This window comes from Pseudonaja textilis, chromosome 2 (assembly GCF_049901715.1).
Source record: "Pseudonaja textilis isolate UNSWEBS1 chromosome 2, rPseTex1.2, whole genome shotgun sequence".
Taxonomy (NCBI): Eukaryota; Metazoa; Chordata; class Lepidosauria; order Squamata; family Elapidae; genus Pseudonaja; species Pseudonaja textilis.
Window position 1 is genome coordinate 127,891,769 of NC_141991.1, and position 18,678 is coordinate 127,910,446.

Genomic DNA, 18,678 nt, shown 5'->3' on the forward strand with positions numbered 1-18,678 from the left:
CCAGATAATATTTCAAAACAGTACCCTGGTCCTCTTTAGTAGAAATTTCCGAGGCAAATTCAAAACAAATGCAAGTGATTTTATCTCCAAACATGTCATAGCAGCCTGCAGGAGGAGCTTCATTTCCACTTTTCCAGAAAAAGTAAGCTACCCTGAACAGAGTTGCTGGATGTGATTCTATAAGAGCTAAGAGCGGAGATGTGAGAGGACTCTGCCACTGTTCTCTCTACCGTATACTTGTTATAACATGGATACGCAGCCATGATCAGTCAGGTTCATTCTTTGTTTTTTTTTCCATTCAAATCATTCCAGGCCTCACACATTTCACCTGTGAGATGACGAGGGTGATATGATAGCAGTGTTCTAATATCTAAGGGACTGCCACAAAGAAGAGGGGCTCAACCTATTTTCCAAAGCACCTGAAGGTAGGACAAGAAGCAATGGATGGAAACTAATCAAGGAGAGAAGCAACCTAAAACTTAGAAGAAATGTCCTGACAGAATAATCAACCAGTGGAATGGGTTGGCTTTCTAACTTACTTGGGTAAGTGCACTAACACTGGGGGGTTTTAAGAAGAAATTGGATAACCATTTGTCCAGAATGGTATGGGTTTCCTGCTTGAGTAGAAGGTTGGGTTAGAAGTCCTCTAAGGTTCCTTCTATTATTCTGTTATCTTCTGTAGCAACTCAATAACTGAACTGGCTGAGAAGTACAAGGGAAAAGAGGCAGGTTGGGGACAATCTTCCCCATTGTCATTGTTATCTCCACATTCCAAAGATCGGTCAGGCATATGTTTTTTGCAAGACTAAAATCCTGAAGCTCCTCTAGTTACCCTAGATATAGATATCTGATGTATAGATAATAGATATCTTAGCCAATCCAATATCCAGTGGAGAAAATCCTACTGAAATTGGAAGTAAATCCTATTTTTAAAAAACCAATATATCCTTTCTAAAAATAAAAACTGGTAGAACAAAACTAATTGCCTACACAGGTTCATTTATATAAGGGGCCATGGATAAAACAACAGTATGGCTACAAATGCACAATTTAGTGGAATTTGTGGACTGTCTTTAGGAGTGACTTCTCTAACTACCTAGGAATAGGCATTTTAACTAGCATTGGCCTACCTGTAACAATTCAAGTAGTTGGGATTGTTTCTTAGCACTGATTTGCATGGACAAAGGAGAAATTATATTTAATGGCTAGTAAGAACATAAGCCATTTTATTCCTCTTCATCCCGTGACTTCTCTTCTCCAATACAGAACAACTTTGTACTGCTGGTCACAGCAAGGAATGAGCCCACAAAGATTGGAGGCTAAAATTAACTCTGGAGTTAAATACTCCAAATCCTGCTCAGGGCCATTTTAAGCAATGCCACAAATTAAGACATCTTCCATAGCTAAGCCTAGGGCAACGTGCAAGCTGTCACAGCTTGGGAGGTTAAATCCCCAAGGCCGAAAGCTTTCATCCTTTGAAGTGACCAGAAACAGTGTCAGAAAATTTCCACGTGTCCTAGCATCTAGAGATATGCCATGTGATGCTGCAATGGAAGTCAGAAGAGGCAGCACAACCGCCACTAATGGAGTGTTTCTGGAAAAGTCTTGGTTAAGTGAACTGTCCCTAAAGGACACCTTCTAAGGCAGGCTAAGATACTTCATCTCCAAAAAAGGCTGAGTCAAGGTATTTTCATCAGATATCACTTTCAGTTAGTGAGACGAGTTTGGACATTTGATCCCACTAGTTCTCCAATCCTCGCTTTGAATTACCAAACAATGGAGCAGCCATATCATTTTCAGGTATATATTTTTATTTCAACATAAATAAGGCCATTGTGAGTGTTCTTATTTAATACATAAGATGCCAAGTAAGCTAGAAAATAATGTCTTGTTTTTATGTTGTATTTTCTATCCAGGATAGGGTACGTTTTTGTGATGCTTTGCTAATACCACATTTTATAAATTGTCTATTTGCCGGGGGTGGTGGTACTTTGTCTTATTGTTTTTATGATGATGTGAGCTTTCTTAAGTTATTAGTGGAGGCAAATTATAAATAATTGTTAACAGATAAATATATTCCCTTCCTTGTCATCATAATTGAAATGTGGTTTGTGACTACTCTTTTTTGAGATGCAAGAATAGGAATGACCAGTAGATGGAAGCAGAGTCCTAAGAGTTTTCTGTATCTCTATGCTGCCATCTAGCAGTCATTTGGACTTTTGCAATTTTGATCTGATATGTCTAGTGTATTGCATTGTTCTTATAACAGAAAGAAAATGGATTTAATTATAAAAGGAAGGAGCTGCTTACCAGACTATTATGTTTCAACTGCACAGTAAGATAAGGTTGTAAGTGTGTGTGTGTGTGTGTGTGTGCACGTAGATATGTATATGTGTGTAGTTTATAGTGTTTGCCTAGTTCATATGATTTTAAAGGTTTTTCTGCTATTTTTGGATTGAAACCGGATGTGTTGTAACTCCCATTTTGCAGGTCATTAGAAGTTGTTGTCTGGTTTATTCTGCAACTATTTTATGATGAGTTAGAAAGGTCCATACCAGGATAATCAGGACTTTCTTATTAAATAGGACTTCAAAACAAGAAGTTGCAACCAAGACATATCCTGGGCATTGTCAGGGATCTAATACATTCCACCAGAATGGATTCATTTGTGACAGAGAAATATTAAAAAGAAATGCATGCCACAGGAAACAAAGTGATATTTCAAAAATAGATTTAATGGAAGAATTGTTTTCAAGAGGAAGTTCATTCATAAACCATTTAACCAGATCCATGTGGCTTTCATTCTTGAAAATAGTTTTATAATTTTTTTAAAAAGTTATCTCTGGGAATCTGCTAAATAGGGCATTTGGCTTATGAACTTCAATGTTAAATATTTCTTACGGAATGATACTAACCCAGGCCTACCATGTTTCAAATATAAAAATCCATATGATTATGTGATGACAAAATCTTTTTAAAATCTCAACAGCATCTAGATTTTTATTACCATCTCAAGAAGTCATTGGGGGGCATGGAGTGGCTGGCTGTCCAGACATGGGTCTAACTAAATTCTTGTGGATTGATTGAAAAAAACAACCCCAATGGGCAGGTCTGTGGTGTAGCTGATATGGTAAATGCGACCCTATATATGCCCACTTAGAAGTAAAATGAATTCAATTACTGCCATATAATTGGTTTGCCATGTAGTAAATATAATTCTTATGAGCATCTGCCCGATAAAAATCAGTGAACACTCTTAATTCTCATTGTAAAATATTAAGAGGGAGAACAGAGGGAGAGAAGCTAATATTTCTTATATTTTAATCCTTCTAGTAAATCTGGGTGAACAGCATATTCAGTGCCATGGAATATATCAGGAATAAATTTTATACTGCCAAACTGCATGTGAAACAGGATTTCATTACTGGAACTTCTGACATCTTTGCCAAAAGTAATTATTAAGTGGTCCAAAGTGTTTTAGTAGTCAAGAAAGGCAATGCATACAGCCCCAACGTTTTTATCTATCCAATTTTCATCTAGGCCAATACCATAATCGTGCATCTATATCTCTGGATAATTTTACCATTAAATTGAGAAGGACTTTCTTCTGAAACATTTTTACATTGGATTGGTGATAATGAGAACAAAGACACCTGGAAATCTTAGGCAGGAGAGAATTTTGCAGGATCCAAATAGCCAGTTCCTGCTAGTTCAATGAAAACTAAGGTATACAGGCTATCGATGATAACCAATCTCCAATGGCAAATATTGGTGGAAGAAATAGACTTGCCTTGTAGGAAGGCAGTGTAGGGCTTCACATTCAGCCTGGAACAGTTTAGGACAAGGGAAAGCCTAGAAATATCAGGGCTGATATATTTTATGGTTAAGTTCATGTGGATATTGATTGAAAAGAAACCACACAATTTTACATCAAGATCCTAAAGCAATGCAGTTGACACAAACTGGAATAAAAAAAATTATAAGTATTTACTGCATGTAGTTAGTGTTTGGAATTGGGTCAGCGCTAAGCTATGTTTAAAGGAGTCTACGGACAGTGATCTTGAAGTATGAAATGGTTTTTAAAATATCAGGGTACAATACGAACATTTTCCTAAATCCTTGGTGTGTAGCTAAATATGTATGAAAGTATTGGAGGAATCTGGGGGGAGGAAAGAAAACCCTTGTTTGCTCTGTCCTTTTCAGGCCTAAAATTCAGTGGGTTGTTTCTTGTTACAAAACTACTGTGAGGTTGGTTGTTCAGGGAGACATAGGTTGAAAATAACCCAAACTCAGATTATGCATATTTAAATCTAGGCCGCTTCAGAAGAAAAAGAACATTTCCCTGTAAGACCTTTTGACTAGTTCAGAATAAGCTCTGGCCATTATCTGATCTCCTGCCTTTGGACTGATTTGCACTGCTATAGGGGGCGTGCATAAGCGCACCAACGTGCCTACTGTCCCTGTCCTATTGTTTCTTTTATTTTTTTTATATGTACCCATTTCATGTATTCATAACTATGTATATACTTATACCTATTATCTTGTAAGCAATTGACAAATCAAATAAATAAATAAAAATAAAAATAAATAAAACATCTCAAGGACACTCCACCTATGGTGGTGCAGGGTAAGAACAGATGATGTCATCCTCAGTCTGCCCTTAATATGGGAGGCCACCTCCCCATTCGATATTACACAAGCACTCTGATCTTACACAACTATTCCGAGTGGTTGTTACGTACTTTGGGAGATGCCCCAATTTTGCTCTGGACACCATTTTGTTTTAGGCTTTGAGGCGGTCTGACATAGAAGGTTCTTTTCCTGAAAGTTCAGTGGCAGAGTGGTGAAATGCCTTTCTTTTTAAAAGAAAGAAAGAAAGAAAGAAAGAAAGAAAGAAAGAAAGAAAGAAAGAAAGAAAGAAAGAAAGAAAGAAAGAAAGAAAGAAAGAAAGAAAGAAGTTAGGATTGTTTTGAACTATAAAATCATGGTCTCCCTGCTCTCTCTCTGCTTTCACTAGCCCTCAGAAGAGATAACAGTGGGTGCCTAGTACTTTCCCAAGTTGGATGAAAGGGAGGAAAGGAAAGAGAAGAGAAGGGAAGGGAGGGGAAGAGAAGGGAAAGAAAGGGAAATCCAACAATTAGAACTGAATTAATTGTTGTCCAGGCAGACTATCACTGTAGCTAAAATTAAAAAAAAAAAACAATTTCAAGCCTTAACAAGAATTTACAGCTGTTTATGTGCAGGGAGATAAAAACTGTTTTGTGGAAAAGCTCATAGGGTCTTTTGTGGAATTTTGGCTGACTGCAGGCCATAAGCAGAGACCCCTTTCTCTTCACCATCTTTTTTTCCCCTCTCACAGCATTATCAGTTGAAAGGTTTTCTTTCTTTTTCAAACTCCTATTAACCAATTGCAAACTCTGGTCTTAAGGGGGGAAAGTATTTTCCTTTGTACTCCCTGCTGAATCCCCTAAGCTACTCCTGTTAACTTTCCTGTTCACTTGCTCATTTTTAATCAGGAGTTGAATGGACACTCATTGCTGTTCCATACACCTTGCAAGTACATCTTGAAACATTGCTCTATACAGGTAGTTTTGGTTTAGTGACTGTCTCACGCAGCAACTCTTTGCAAATCTTCTTCTTCTTGTTGTGCCATATCCGTCAATGGACGTTGGTGATCATGTTAGCAATCCTATTTTGATCAACAGCTGCATGAAAAAGTGCTGTTGAGTTTTGTCCCAACCAGTCCCTTAGATTTTGAAGCCATGATGTTCTTCTTCTGCCTGGACCTCGCTTGCTTTCAATCTTTCCCTGGATGATTAAGTGAAGTACGCCACATTTTTCCAGGTTTTGCATCATCACATGTCGGAAATATTCTAACGTCGCTTTTTAATGGTTTTGATTATTTCCCTTGGCTCTCCCAGGTGGCTTATCACCTCCTCATTTCTAATTTTGTCAACCCAGCTTATACGGAACAGCCACCTGTAAATCCACATTTCAAATGCTTCTAGTCTCTTCAAGTGGCTTTCTGTCAGAGACCAACTCTCCACTCCGTAGAGCAGGATAGAAAAGATCTTCACCATTAGGTGATGAAAAAGTAACTTTGCAACCAGTCCTCACATTTCTGATCTAAAGGAAAAGAAAGCTGAAGTAAGATCATAAACCGGGTCGTGGTTTCCTCTAGTGATGACTTTGCTTAACAGCCAAATTGCCGGTCCCAACTGTGGTTGCTAAATGTAGCCTTCGACTTACAATCACAATTGGTATCAGAACTTCCATGGCTAAGTGAGGCAGTGATTGAATCATGCCTGATTTTACCTCTTTTTTTGTTATGGTTGTTAAGTAGATCATCCTGGTTGTTAAGTGAATCACATGATTGTTAAGCGAATCTGGCTGCCCCTCCCCCCACCATTGACTTTGCTTGTTGGCAGTCACCTGGAAAGGTCACAAATGGAGATCACATGAGCCCAGGACACTTCAATTATCATAAATACATGCTGGCTGCCAAGTGCCTGCCAAGTGTCACATGACCTATGGGGATGCTGTGACGGTTGTAAATGTGAGAACAGGTTGTAAGTCACTTTTTTCAGTGCAGGTTGTAACTTCGAACGGTTGCTAAATGAATGGTTGCAAGTCAAGGACTAACTGTACCTGTATGTTCATCTTAGCAACTGCCAGATAGAGAACTGCAATGGTTTCCAGTTTCTGTTCAGAGCAGAATATCTGTTTATTTTAGAATAGAATAGAATTCCCTATTGGCCAAGGGTGATTGGACACACAAGGAATTTGTCTTGGTGCAAATTACTTTACTTTTGGAATATAATTTAGAGAATATTGGGCAAATGATCAATACAATATACCCATCCCTTCAGAACAATAAATATTAGTATAATTCTCTCAAACCCATGCACATAGGTCTTCTCTTTTGCATTGTAGATCCCCCGCATGTAATTGAGAAAGAAGACAAGAACAGAAATAGTTCTTTCCAGGGAGAAGAATATGGACCACCAAAACCACATCAAAAGCTACTTTCTGTGAGCAGGCTGGATGAATAATGATAACAATGGAAGAGACCCAAACACATCACCCGCCCTAAGCAAATCCAGTCAAGAACTAGACTTTAAGGATGAAGAGGATGAAAGGCAGGATAAATATTCAGATACTTGCAGCCTCCTCTCCGAGGACTCTGTCTTCCCAGACTATGAAGATGCTCCATCTGACAGTGAGGAACACCAAGCAGTCACATTGTACTGGTGCTGTGTCAAGAACAATGCACAGCTATTGCAGGATAAACTTAACAGCGGGGTGACTAGGGAAGAAGCTATGGAGTTGGATATCAACGGAAAGGTAATTAGACCTCCTTCCTGACCTGACACAGCAGGTGTGAACTGGTGATGAAATGGTCCTGTGATGGTATAGTTTAACTGGAGTATAGCTAGAACAATGTCCCTAGCTTTACTGATCTCAACCGGTAGTCATAGTCAATTACATAAAGGCCACCTGCAAGCTACTATTGCTCCAGAATCATTGGTCTATTTGTGGATAGAACTCACTGCTATGAACATATTATACTATTGCTCCAATCACTGTACAGGATTCTGATTAGCTTCCAATTGCAAGTCAAAGTATTAGTGATTATATATAAAGTCAATATGGCTTGGCATGGAAGTATCTTCTGGTCTTAAATGTTTATCCCAGAAGAAACTGCTGTTAGTCCCCCATCTCCACAAGGTATTTACAAGAAGGATTGTGTGTTCTGTTTTTCTATGGGACCTTTTCTTAGACTTTGGGACAACTTCCCCCTTGAATTGGGACTAGCTCCTAAAAGAATAACAACAGAATAACAAGAGTCGGAAGGGTCTTTGCAGATCTTCTAGTTGTGTCAAACTCACCACGTCACATTGCTGTCATGTGTTGTATCACAACATTTTTCCCCTTCGTGGAGCTGGGATGGGCATGGCCTACACGTGACATATCCAGCCTGCGAGCCGCCAGTTTGACGCCCTTGTTCTAGTCCAACCCTCTGCTCAAACAGGAAACCCTATACAATTTTAGACAAATGGTTGTCGAATCTCTTCTTAAAAACCTCAAGCATTGGAGCACCTACAACTTCTCGAGGCAGGACCTTCCACTGATAAATTGTTCTGTCAGGAAATTTCTCCTTAGTTCTCAGTTGCTTCTCTCTTTATAATTTGGCCTTCTGGAAACTACTGAAAACAGAGCTGTCCCCAGAGCACCTACAATGATCCATGATTCAGGAGGGGATGACTGTGGTATGGTGTTTAGATTTTTATGATTTTATACTTGTGTAATTTATATTTTTACCATCGGAGGTTTTTATTTATAAAGGTTTATTACACTATACCCCTGAAACTCTAGGGATTGTAGCTGGTAATTTCTCAAAATAAATAGATGAATCCAGTCGTTCCATAGATTCAACTTACCTTAATATGACTGCTTCATGAAGCAATTATCAACAAACATTGATAATAACGATGTTTGTGGCTGGCTAGATGATAGGGGGAAATCATGATTGAATGACACAAAGACACACTCTTTTATCCAGCTGATTGAATAGTAAAGTCACCTGGGGCAGATCATTGGACTATGTTGCCAAGTTTTAGTCCTAGAGTGGAATTTATTCATAACCATTTCCAATTCAGCCAAGAACCAAAGTGAATACCTCTTCTTGGCTGCATTTGTGCTGCTAGATGGACTTAGGTTCTTTTCATAATTTTGGGTTATGTGGCTGCGATTTCCAGCTTTTATACACAGAAGAGAAAGAGATGCTACATTTGATTAGGACATCTTAGGAGATTAGGATGCTTGCTCAGGGCCACCAGTCCCACCCATCATTCTCCCTTGAATATATTAGGTTGCTCTACCCCAGTTTCTTCACCATGTTCCACCCTGATATTCCTTTTGCAATGTTTCCTGGAGTGGGAGAATAACACCTCCATACGCACACATTTTATAAATATCAAGAGGGGAGTGCAGGATGAAGCTTGAGTTCCTACCAAGGAAAAATGGCCCATCCCACTGCTGTAGGCCCCTTCATTCTCCCCTGCAAAATAATCACTCACTTATACTCATATAAGAAAAGGCGTTCTTGTCTATTATATAAATATTATCAAGGCTCCATTCGATTAACCAATACAGTTATAATCCAATAGTCATAGCAGAATCATATATTATTTATTAATTAATAGGTAATTGATAAGGGATAAGGAATACTTGCCAATGATTACTTACTACTATACTATGAACTACTATGTTTCTCATAAAATAAGGCTGGGTCTTATTATTTTTTTTGAGCCCCCAAAAAATGGCTAGGCCGTCTTTTCGAGGATGTCTTAATTTTCCTCCCACACACAGCCTGGTGGTAGTGTGTGTGCATGTGTATTTATACCCTTATCAGTGAATGGCCGTGTTCCCACGACACCCACGCAGCCAACCACTTTCCACCCTGTGCATCATGCCAGCTCAGCCTGTGCGGGTAGTTCTTGGTCCAGTGCATTGGCAAACCTGCAGAGCTCCATTAAGCGCCAACTTCGGCATGCCATGTGGACATGCTCGAGCTCGGATCAAGCTGCAGCACTAGGAACCGTTACTCAGGAGGCTGCTTTCTTAACCTGCCCTGCTGACTGCTGGGTTGCTTAGAGCCCCCGACCCCGGCAATGCCCGGCTTCCTACCACTGCACGAGAGACAAAGGCAAGCGGGCTGCCTTTCTGGCACTCCCGCCATGGCTGGCGCTCCACCAGCTCCTCTTCCCCCAGTGTGAACACCAGCCGACCGGTCTCACGCACCAATTTTGTTCTACCCTCCCTAACCTCCTGGGATTTCCCCAAGTCTCTCAGCCAGACCTTTCCAAAAGAATGTAGTTGCGCCATTCAGGTGCGGTGGCCACGACCAACCTGCCCTGAATTCTTCTCTCGACAAGTTCTCTTTGGAAGTCTGGGGGTTGTTTTCCAACCCATGGACTCCAAGCTCGCAACAGGGCATGGGACCACCAAGGGCCCAGGCAGCCCCGTCAAGCTTCAGGTGCTCCCAGAGATGCACAGGCTACAGACTCTCTGCTTACAGAGCTACCGCCAAAGTATACACAATGGTGCCTGCAGGCACTCGGAAAGCCGAAAATGCAGCCCAAGTGGGAGCTGCTCGCTGTCGCCCCGGGGTCCAGCAAATCTGGAATCTGCTGCCTGCCATGCGAACCCCAATGAGCAGCCTCGCCCGTGCTTGGGGAAAAGGAGCTGCCAGAGCAAAGCGTTGGTCAAAGGTTGACATGCCAGCAGCAGGCTGGGCGGCTCATTCTTCTGCGGTCCTGCCAGAGGCATCTCTGCCAAGCCCTGCTCTGGCTGCCTGAGGGGACGTGGATGGAGTCCGTTTTAAAGTCAGCTCCCGTGCCCATGCTGGGGCTGTGGCAGAGGTGGGCAGAGCCAGTGCCCTTTGCACAGATGGGAAAGCAGAAGCATCCATCTCTTGGTGCGGCCCCGTCTTTCCTGCACAAGAGCCCCCAGAAGCAAAGATACTTGGTAGGAGTAGGGAGCTCTCTGAGCTCCGCCATGATCAGCCGTTAGGAGTGGCTGGTGGCGAGGTATTGCTGCCTGCGGGGCACTCCTAACGGCAAGTTCCCCCCCAGCGCCCTTCCGCCCCCCAGTTTAAAACTAGGCCTAAATTTGGGGGGAGGGGCTTAATTTAACCTTATGCCTAGAAAACATGCTGGGTCTTCCTATTGGGGGAGGCCGTATTGTTGGAGAAACATGGTATCAATCTTAATATCAAATGTAATAGAAAGAAATATGTTTATTGTTCTATTTATATTCTTTTTATTCTTACATATTTGTATGTTTGTTTGTGTTTTAATCTTTTGTAAATAGTCTATTTTAAAACTAAAAAAAAAAAAGCTGTTTTGCATTCTGATTATTCGCTCTGAGAAGCCATAACACCCAATTCTCCAGGGTTTAAGAGGCTCCCCTTAAGCTGCTTATGGCTTTTGCAAGCCAGTCAATTGTCTTATGTGCTCTGAGAGGATCTAAGGGGGGAAATATAGTAGACCAACTGCAATATTAAAAATGTGCCTTATACATGAGAAAATGCATGTCTAATCCCTGCTAATATCATCATCATGCATTGATTGCCACTTTCGACTCATGGTTAAACAGAGTATCCTATCTCCCGTGTCAATCTTATGATAGATCGGGATGAATAGAATCACCAGGAATAGTGATGGAAAAGCATTTTTGCTACATGGCATCCAGTGCTTGCATGGTATTCAGTTGGCCACTGAACAAGCCCAGAAATAGCAACAGCAATAGCAATAGCATTTAGACTTATATACCACTTCACAGTGCTTTACAACCCTCTCTAAGCATTTTACAGCATCAGCATAATTTCCCCCACCAATCTGGGTCCTCATTTCACCGACCTAGGAAGGCTGGAAAGCTGAGTCAGCCTTGAGCCTGGTGAGATTTGAACTGCCAAATTGCAGATATTGGGATCACAGACCTCAAAACCTGAAAGGATGGATGGGGAAAGATCTTGTGTGTTCTGGAAGTTGGAATCTTAACATTTTCCCTCTTGCTCTCCAGAACGGCCTCTTGGTAGCATGTTTCCGAGGTTTCAAAGATATTGTCATTCTTCTCAGTAAATGCTCCTACATAGATGTCAACCACCAGGATAACGATGGAAACACAGCACTTATGGTGGCAGCCCAAGCAGGTAGGAAAAGTTACTATTTTCATACACCACATTACACCAGGCAAGACATGGGGGACTTCAAGGAACATAAAAGATTCAAACATTGGCGGGATGTTTGACCAGAACTTTAAAAACAGCAAGCTGAAGAACACAGTTCCAAATTATGCACACAAAACAAGGGAGGGGGGGACTTTTCCCTTCCTGTCATTCCCTTGTTTAAAATCATTATCTGTCCAGAACAATATTTAATGAAAAAAACAGCACTGTTGGATCGTTATATACTGCATCTCTCATAGGATGTATTTACCAGGAAGGAGGGGGGATGGATTTTGAATGTACACTTGGGAATAACTGAGTTGAGTTCAGAGGTGGCATTCAGCAGGTTCTGACCAGTTCTGGAGAATCGGTAGTGGAAATTTTGAGTAGTTCGGAGAACCGGCAAATCCCACCTCTGACTGGCCCCGCCCCCATCTATTCTCCACCTCCCGAGTCCCAGCTGATCTTTTGCTGCCCTGCACAGGAGAATGGAGCTGGAAAGCAGGTTAGTGGGGTGGGAAGGGAATGGGGATTTAGCAGTAACCTTCCCCTGCCACAGCCACCAAGCCATGGCCATCAAGCCATGTCATGCCTACCAAGCCAAGTCCACAGAACCAGTAGTAAAAAAAAATTGAATCCCACCACTGATTGAGTCGGGTATCCAGTTTGGGTGCTGACTGGTTCTGGCTAGGGCAAAAAAAAGGAGAAGAAATTTATTTTTCCCTTCGGTTTCAACATAGCAACGTGTGATATTTAAAAGTGGTATGGGGTCTTAGGATTTAACATGGAGGACAGTGAATCTATTTGTTACAACTACAAAGGATCTCAAATTTAGGGGTGGTTGTCAGTCAGTTCATTTATACACACATTGATGATTTGTGACTATGGAAAGAAGTTAATTATAAACTTTCTGTGAAGCAAAAGTGATGGTTTAGTTTACTTTATTGTCATTGCACCTCATACAACGAAATCAAACACCATCTTCAGTGTAAATCATGACCATGACCATGAAAATAAACACAAACACACATCCTTTACCCTTCACACATTGATCCAGAAACCCCTGATACCACACCAACACTGCACTATACAGCAGAATTCAAAAGAGCTACTGCCCTGGGATAGAAGGTGTTTTTCAGCTTCTTTATGCTTGTTTTTATTATTCTGTACCATCTGCCAGATGGTAATAGTTGAAAAAAAAGGGTTCCCAGGATGAGATGGATCTTTGAGAATGTTTTGAACTTTCTTAAGGCAGTGGGAGTTATAAAGCTCTTCCAAAGAGGGGAGAGGGCAACCAATGATCTTCTGGGCAATGGTGTTAACCCTTTGGAGTGCTGTCCTATCTGCCACTGTGCAAACCATACAGAGGTGCAGTAAGTTAAAATATTCTCCATGGTGCAGCGATAGAAGGTCACCAGCAGTTTTTCATTCAGTTGTTGTTTTCTGAAAATGCGGATGTGCACAAAATGAAAAATCAAACAAAATTAAGAATATACCCATACAATAGAATTATGCATTTTTTTGTGACCAATGCTGGCTTTAGATCAAGGGTCTTCAAACTTGGCATGTTTAAGACTTGTGGACTTCAACTCCCAGAATTCCTGAGCTAACATGACTGGAGGAGGAATTCAGGGAGTTGAAGTCCACAAGTCTTAAAGCTGTCAAGTTTGAAGACCCCTGCTTTAGATTGTAATGAGTATTTTTCTTTGGATTGCTCAGTACATTCCTAACACTGTTCCCTTTGTCTCTCTGTTGCCACAAAGGACACATTACTATTTTGAACTACCTTCTGAATTACTATCCAGGAGTAGACATTGAGATGCAGGATGACCGAGGCCTGACTGCACTCATGAAGGCTGCAATAAGAGGGAAGAATGATTGCGTTGCAGCCTTGCTCATGGCAGGTATATGATTAACTGCTGCTGACATTCCAGATGTTGATTTTAATGTTCTTGGAATTAACATAATCTGCTATTGTGCAGAGAATCCATCAGTAGCGAGAAACATTAGGAGCATGTCTTTATTTCAAGGAGAGAAGGTGTAACCCACAAACTGGAATGTGAGAGGTGTACTTTTCAAGGATGATTTAGAAAACAAAAAAAATGCTTCCGGAGAGTCTTCTATACCCCTAAAGAAAAACCTAGAAGAACCAAATTGCAGTTGTTCCAGGTTGCTAGAAATAAAACTAAGAAGAAAAAAAGAGAAGCCTCGCTGCTTTTAGGCCACACCACAGAAAAGAGAGTCTGCAGGGGCTTTCAGGATAATGGCCCCATGCATAATAAGATATGCTGGACAGCAAAAGCAATTCTCCTTGTTGCTCACCTGCATGCATGGGATGAAAAACAGCTCAAGAATTGACACAATCGAGAAATTGGGGTGGGGGGAGCCATAATTTAGAGCCTTTTATCATTAGTAACTCTTGGGGCAATTTAATCCTCATAAAAAAAAATTGGCCAGCGTAGTGTTGATTTGTCCCTTTCCACGGTCCCTTCCATTCGCACACAGATATTCTAAGCTAGACCAAGGTTTCTCAACTTCAGCAACTCTAAGATGTGAGGACTTCAACTCCCAAAATTCCCTAGCCAGCATGCTCACTGGGGAATTCTGGGAGATGGTCCACATATTTTATGGTTGCTAAGATTGAGAAACACGTCCCCCCGTCTCTTTTCTTTTCTTTTTTAAGATATTCCAGGTTTGGCCATCCTCGTTCTCATTCTCACTTTACTCTTTTTGCAGGATGAATCAGTGTTTTTCTAGCTTGTGCTATTCATCTGCAGTTGGAGCAAAGCTAGGCTGCTTCCTTTCCTTTTGGGGGGTTTTTTTTTTTTTTTTGGCAGTGCTGGGGCTTGAAAGGAAAACTGTTAGCCCACTCTAAGCCTTTAATACATTTGTAGTCAGTTTCACACACTGATAAGCAGCTGGCCTAGAACTCCTGCCTTAGCTCTGAGGTCAAGGAAGCCATTATTCTACACATTATACCATGATTAGAACTATTAGGAAAAGAACCAGGTTGCTATCCTTCTGTGACAGTTTTTTCTCAATCTTGCCAACTTGAAGAGGTGTGGATGTCAACTCCCAGAATTCCCCAGCCAGTTGCCTAGGCTCACAACTAGCAGAGCCTTTTAAAGAAAGAAAGAAAGAAAGAAAGAAATCAAAGGAAAACAGTTGATATTGCTCCTATTCACATTTTTACATATGTAATTTATTTTACATATATTCTATATTTCGGCATACAATGTATGTTGAATATATTGGGGGCATGAAGAATAATTTATGTTCTTCTACATATAGGGGATTTTTATCATTCTGGAAACCATGGCAAACCATGCCTTTATTTTAATTTATTTTAATTTTTCTGTTGATCAGCTGGGGGAAAAATGGATTGGCTCATAATGTCCCTTATCTCTTCTCGTGTTTAAAGGGCAGCAAAAGTTGGCTTGTGAGGGAAGGGAGGTGAAAGCAGAGTTGGGGGGGGAAACGTTGTTTGGAAATGTAGACAGCTCTGGGAAAGGAAAGAGCCTCTGGATGATGGAGAATGTCTACTTCAGTTGTTGTTTTGCCTAAGCCAGCCAACAGTCATAGGATCAACACAAGTTCAACATCATGATCTCTTCCCCATAACTCAGTAAAGTACTTTCTACCCTCAGTGGGCCTATGAGAAACCAAGCCAATTTAGATGTTGCTGTGTTCCTTTTGCTAGTTCCTCTTGCCTCTGTTCCAGCTAGCAGCTGGAGGACACAGTCCTTATTTCCCATTAGGAGAAAGCCTGTCTTCCTTGCACCTTCTCCACTTCACCAACCACCCAATCACAGGACTGCTGAGATGGTGATGGTTTTGATAAGATACTAGATCTCTGCATTTAGCCACCTGTTAGAAATTGCAAGCAAAGGGGAAAGGGAATCTGAAAAAGCTAAATTCATTCTCACCGTCTGCATGAGTCAGAAGGGGTTTAGACATTTTCAGAATGTGTTCACTTCAGCTGTCCAGAAATGGCAGAAAAGGTAGAGAGATGGCTGAAAGGGCTGCTAAGTCCAAGGGCAGGAATGATTCAGTATAGCAGGAAAGTTCTCCAGGTCTGTCTGTCTGTCTATCGTGTTTCCCTCAAAATATGGCCTACCCTGAAAATAAGTTCCAGCCTGTTTTTACGTGTCTTCCCCCAAAAGTAAGCCCTAGTGAAGGAGTTGGGTGTGGCCAGCAGGAGGCAGCGAGCGCACGCAGCTGACAGTGTCTGGCAGCAGCCGCAACCTGCGCAACACAGGTGAGTTGAGTACCTGTGCAAGCAGCAGACAGAGGCAAAGGCGCAGGGAGGAGGCAGGCGATCCAGACACAGGCCATGGGAAAGGCAAGCGGCAGTGGGCTCAAGTGGCGGCTAACCACATCTCTTGGCTTGCCTGTAGCCTGCGCAGCGCACCGGGATTGCCTGCCACTCTGTGCTTTCTCTTCTGCACAGCTCCAGAGTACACCAACTAAGGGACCAGCAGGCTGCAGCTGCTGCTGGATACTGTTGGTCCCCGTGTGCTTGCTGGCTCTTGTTAGTGTGCTGGGTGCAGGGTACCCAGCTGGGCTGATCACCCTGAAATCATGTTTCCCCCAAAATAAGCTCTAGCTTCTCTTCCCTAGACTAGCTCTAGTGCTTATTTTGGGGCCCAAAAGAAAATAGGACCGGGTCTTATTTTGGGGGAAACTATCTGTCTGTCTATCTATCTATCTATCTATCTATCTATCTATCTATCTATCTATCTATCTATCATCTATCATCTATTTAATTTTCTGTCTCACAGAGGGACTTTCATTGCATAGTTCCTCAAAAGCTCATGTGAATAGCAAGTCTGGTTATACTCTTGGCAGATTATCCTGCTATGCATTCGGGTATGTAAAGAGGCCCAGCTTCTTCTCCCTTAAATATCAAAATGGGACGGTGAAAGCAACTCCAAAACAAGACCTCTGGGGCAGCAGCCGGGTGGGTGGGAGGGATACGTAAACGTGGGCTTGGGAATGAAACACGGCTGGACTTCTCATTGTGTGTGCTTTCTCCTAGGAGCTGACATTGCTGCTGTGGACCCCGTGAAAGGAAAAACTGCACAGGAATGGGCAGCCATGACTGGATGCTTTGAAACTATCATGCGGATCAGAATCCTTTTACAACGCCCCTGTGCCCAGCAATTCTCTAACAAGTACTTGCCAGAGTGGCCCCATCTGCCTGAACTGGTGGCCCAAGCGACGGCCTCAAAATCCAGAGCCAAGCGTCTGTCTGATCACATTTGCTCCATGTTTACCATACGTTTCCCACAAGACCCCGAGACAGATGGGGTGATGGACCACATGGTGCGCATGACCACGTCCTTGGCCAGCCCGTTTGTGACCACGGCTTGTCAAACTCTCTGTCCTGACAGCCCACCGGAATTAGGCAAGCAGAGACACTCAGTGCCAGAAATACTCAACCAATATGTACCTGATCCCGATGCCAAATCAGTAAACAGCAGATCATGCAGCAGTAGCCAGTTCAGGAGCCAAACCCTGATACCCTATCAATCCCCTAGTCCCATTGAGAAACTTCTGTCCCTTCCTATGCGATTCAACAGCACGATTCCAAAAATTAAGTACACCAAGTCTTCTGCCCAGTCAACTCCCGAAGAGAACAAACCGCCCAAGGTTAAAAACAAGAATGCACTGCAGGTGCCCAAGTGGCGATACAAGGAGCTTAAAGAAAAGAAGAAGAACCAATAGGGCTCAAGAAGAAGCCAGATAAGGCTAAAGGAAAAGACGAAGAGTCATAATGTTTGGGGAATGCAAGAAGAACATGATACTCCAAAGACAAAGTAAAATTCTGCCTCAGAGTGATTCAGAAAATGTCATCATCCTTATGGATACTTTCTCAATTTTTGGTCTTGCTAAGGAACTACTTCTAGAGAAAGTTATTTGCCAATATTGTAATAGACTCTAATCTTCAGGACAGAAAGTATGGGTATTACAGAAGAAAGAGTGTAAATTTAATGTCTCCCATGGAATATCCCAACTCCAGTCCTCAAATGAACCTCAAGAATATACTTAGCATCTTTTCCTTTCAAGCTTTGGTGAAAAAGCTGTGGAAGAGAAGCAGATGGGGGAGAATTAGATCTTGAAAATGGGCAAGATTGGGAAGAAACGCCCTCTCACCCTTTTTTCAATTTATAGTTTCTTTCTTCCCAAGAAAGTTACATTTAAGATGCATAAGCTTATAATGCATATTATTTTCCCAAGAGCATTGCCTCACTAGTGATCCCAGCCCTTAGGCAGGCAAAGGAAGAGTTGCCGGGCAGTCCAGATAATATTCTAAATTAAGTCAGGGAGAATCCCCTATCATCCATTCTACAACTCCCTAACAGCTCCAGAATGTATTTCTGAAAACAGGTAACAAAACAGCTAATTTTCAGCAGTATATTTCTTTCTTTTCTCCTCTCTCTTTTTCTCCCTCTTCTTTCTTTCTTTCTTTCTTTCTTTCTTTCTTTCTTTCTTTCTTTCTTTCTTTCTTTCTTTCTTTCTTTCTTTCTTTCGTGAGAAGTACAGCCCAAGGTCAGATGCTTTATTTCATGTTTAACACACATACACACATCATTCAAAAAGTTCTGAATTAATTAATTATGTGCCATCAGGTCAATGTCTATTCTTAATGGCTACATATAGTACATTATTGCACGACGATCAACCTTTAATCTGATTTTTCAGGTCTTCAAAAGCAAAAATCAACAGAACAATTGTGATAATTTCAACTTTAAAAAAAACAAGGCCTCCAGCTGACCTCTACACATCCCAGCTCTACAAAAAGGTCTACCACAGCTAGATCTTACAATCTTTTCTTTGAAGTTGAGAGCTGAGGTCAAATCTGTAGAGCAGAAGAAGAATCAGTTTTGGATGTGCTATTACCAAGTCCAAGAAATTTATGAAGCTGGAAAGATGTGAAGATTACA

The 18,678-nt window shown here is 41.6% G+C and overlaps 1 protein-coding gene across 1 annotated transcript; it reads left to right on the forward strand.

Moving 5' to 3' along the window:
* The first annotated feature begins 1,466 nt into the window (after positions 1–1,466).
* On the forward strand, positions 1,467–17,777 carry ANKRD33 (ankyrin repeat domain 33). Its single transcript, XM_026717400.2, has 5 exons — positions 1,467–1,800; positions 6,934–7,344; positions 11,587–11,716; positions 13,495–13,635; positions 16,770–17,777. Exons 2-5 carry the CDS (start codon positions 7,045–7,047, stop codon positions 17,456–17,458), a joined length of 1,260 nt encoding a protein of 419 aa, XP_026573185.1. The 5' UTR covers positions 1,467–1,800; positions 6,934–7,044; the 3' UTR covers positions 17,459–17,777.
* Positions 17,778–18,678: the final 901 nt, after the last annotated feature.

Coding starts and splice junctions, on each gene's coding strand:
- ANKRD33 (XM_026717400.2), top strand. CDS start 7,045: ATGAATAATGATAACAATGGAAGAGACCCAAACACATCACCCGCCCTA. Junction 11,717..13,494: donor TATGGTGGCAGCCCAAGCAG/GTAGGAAAAGTT, acceptor GTTGCCACAAAG/GACACATTACTATTTTGAAC. Junction 13,636..16,769: donor TGCAGCCTTGCTCATGGCAG/GTATATGATTAA, acceptor GCTTTCTCCTAG/GAGCTGACATTGCTGCTGTG.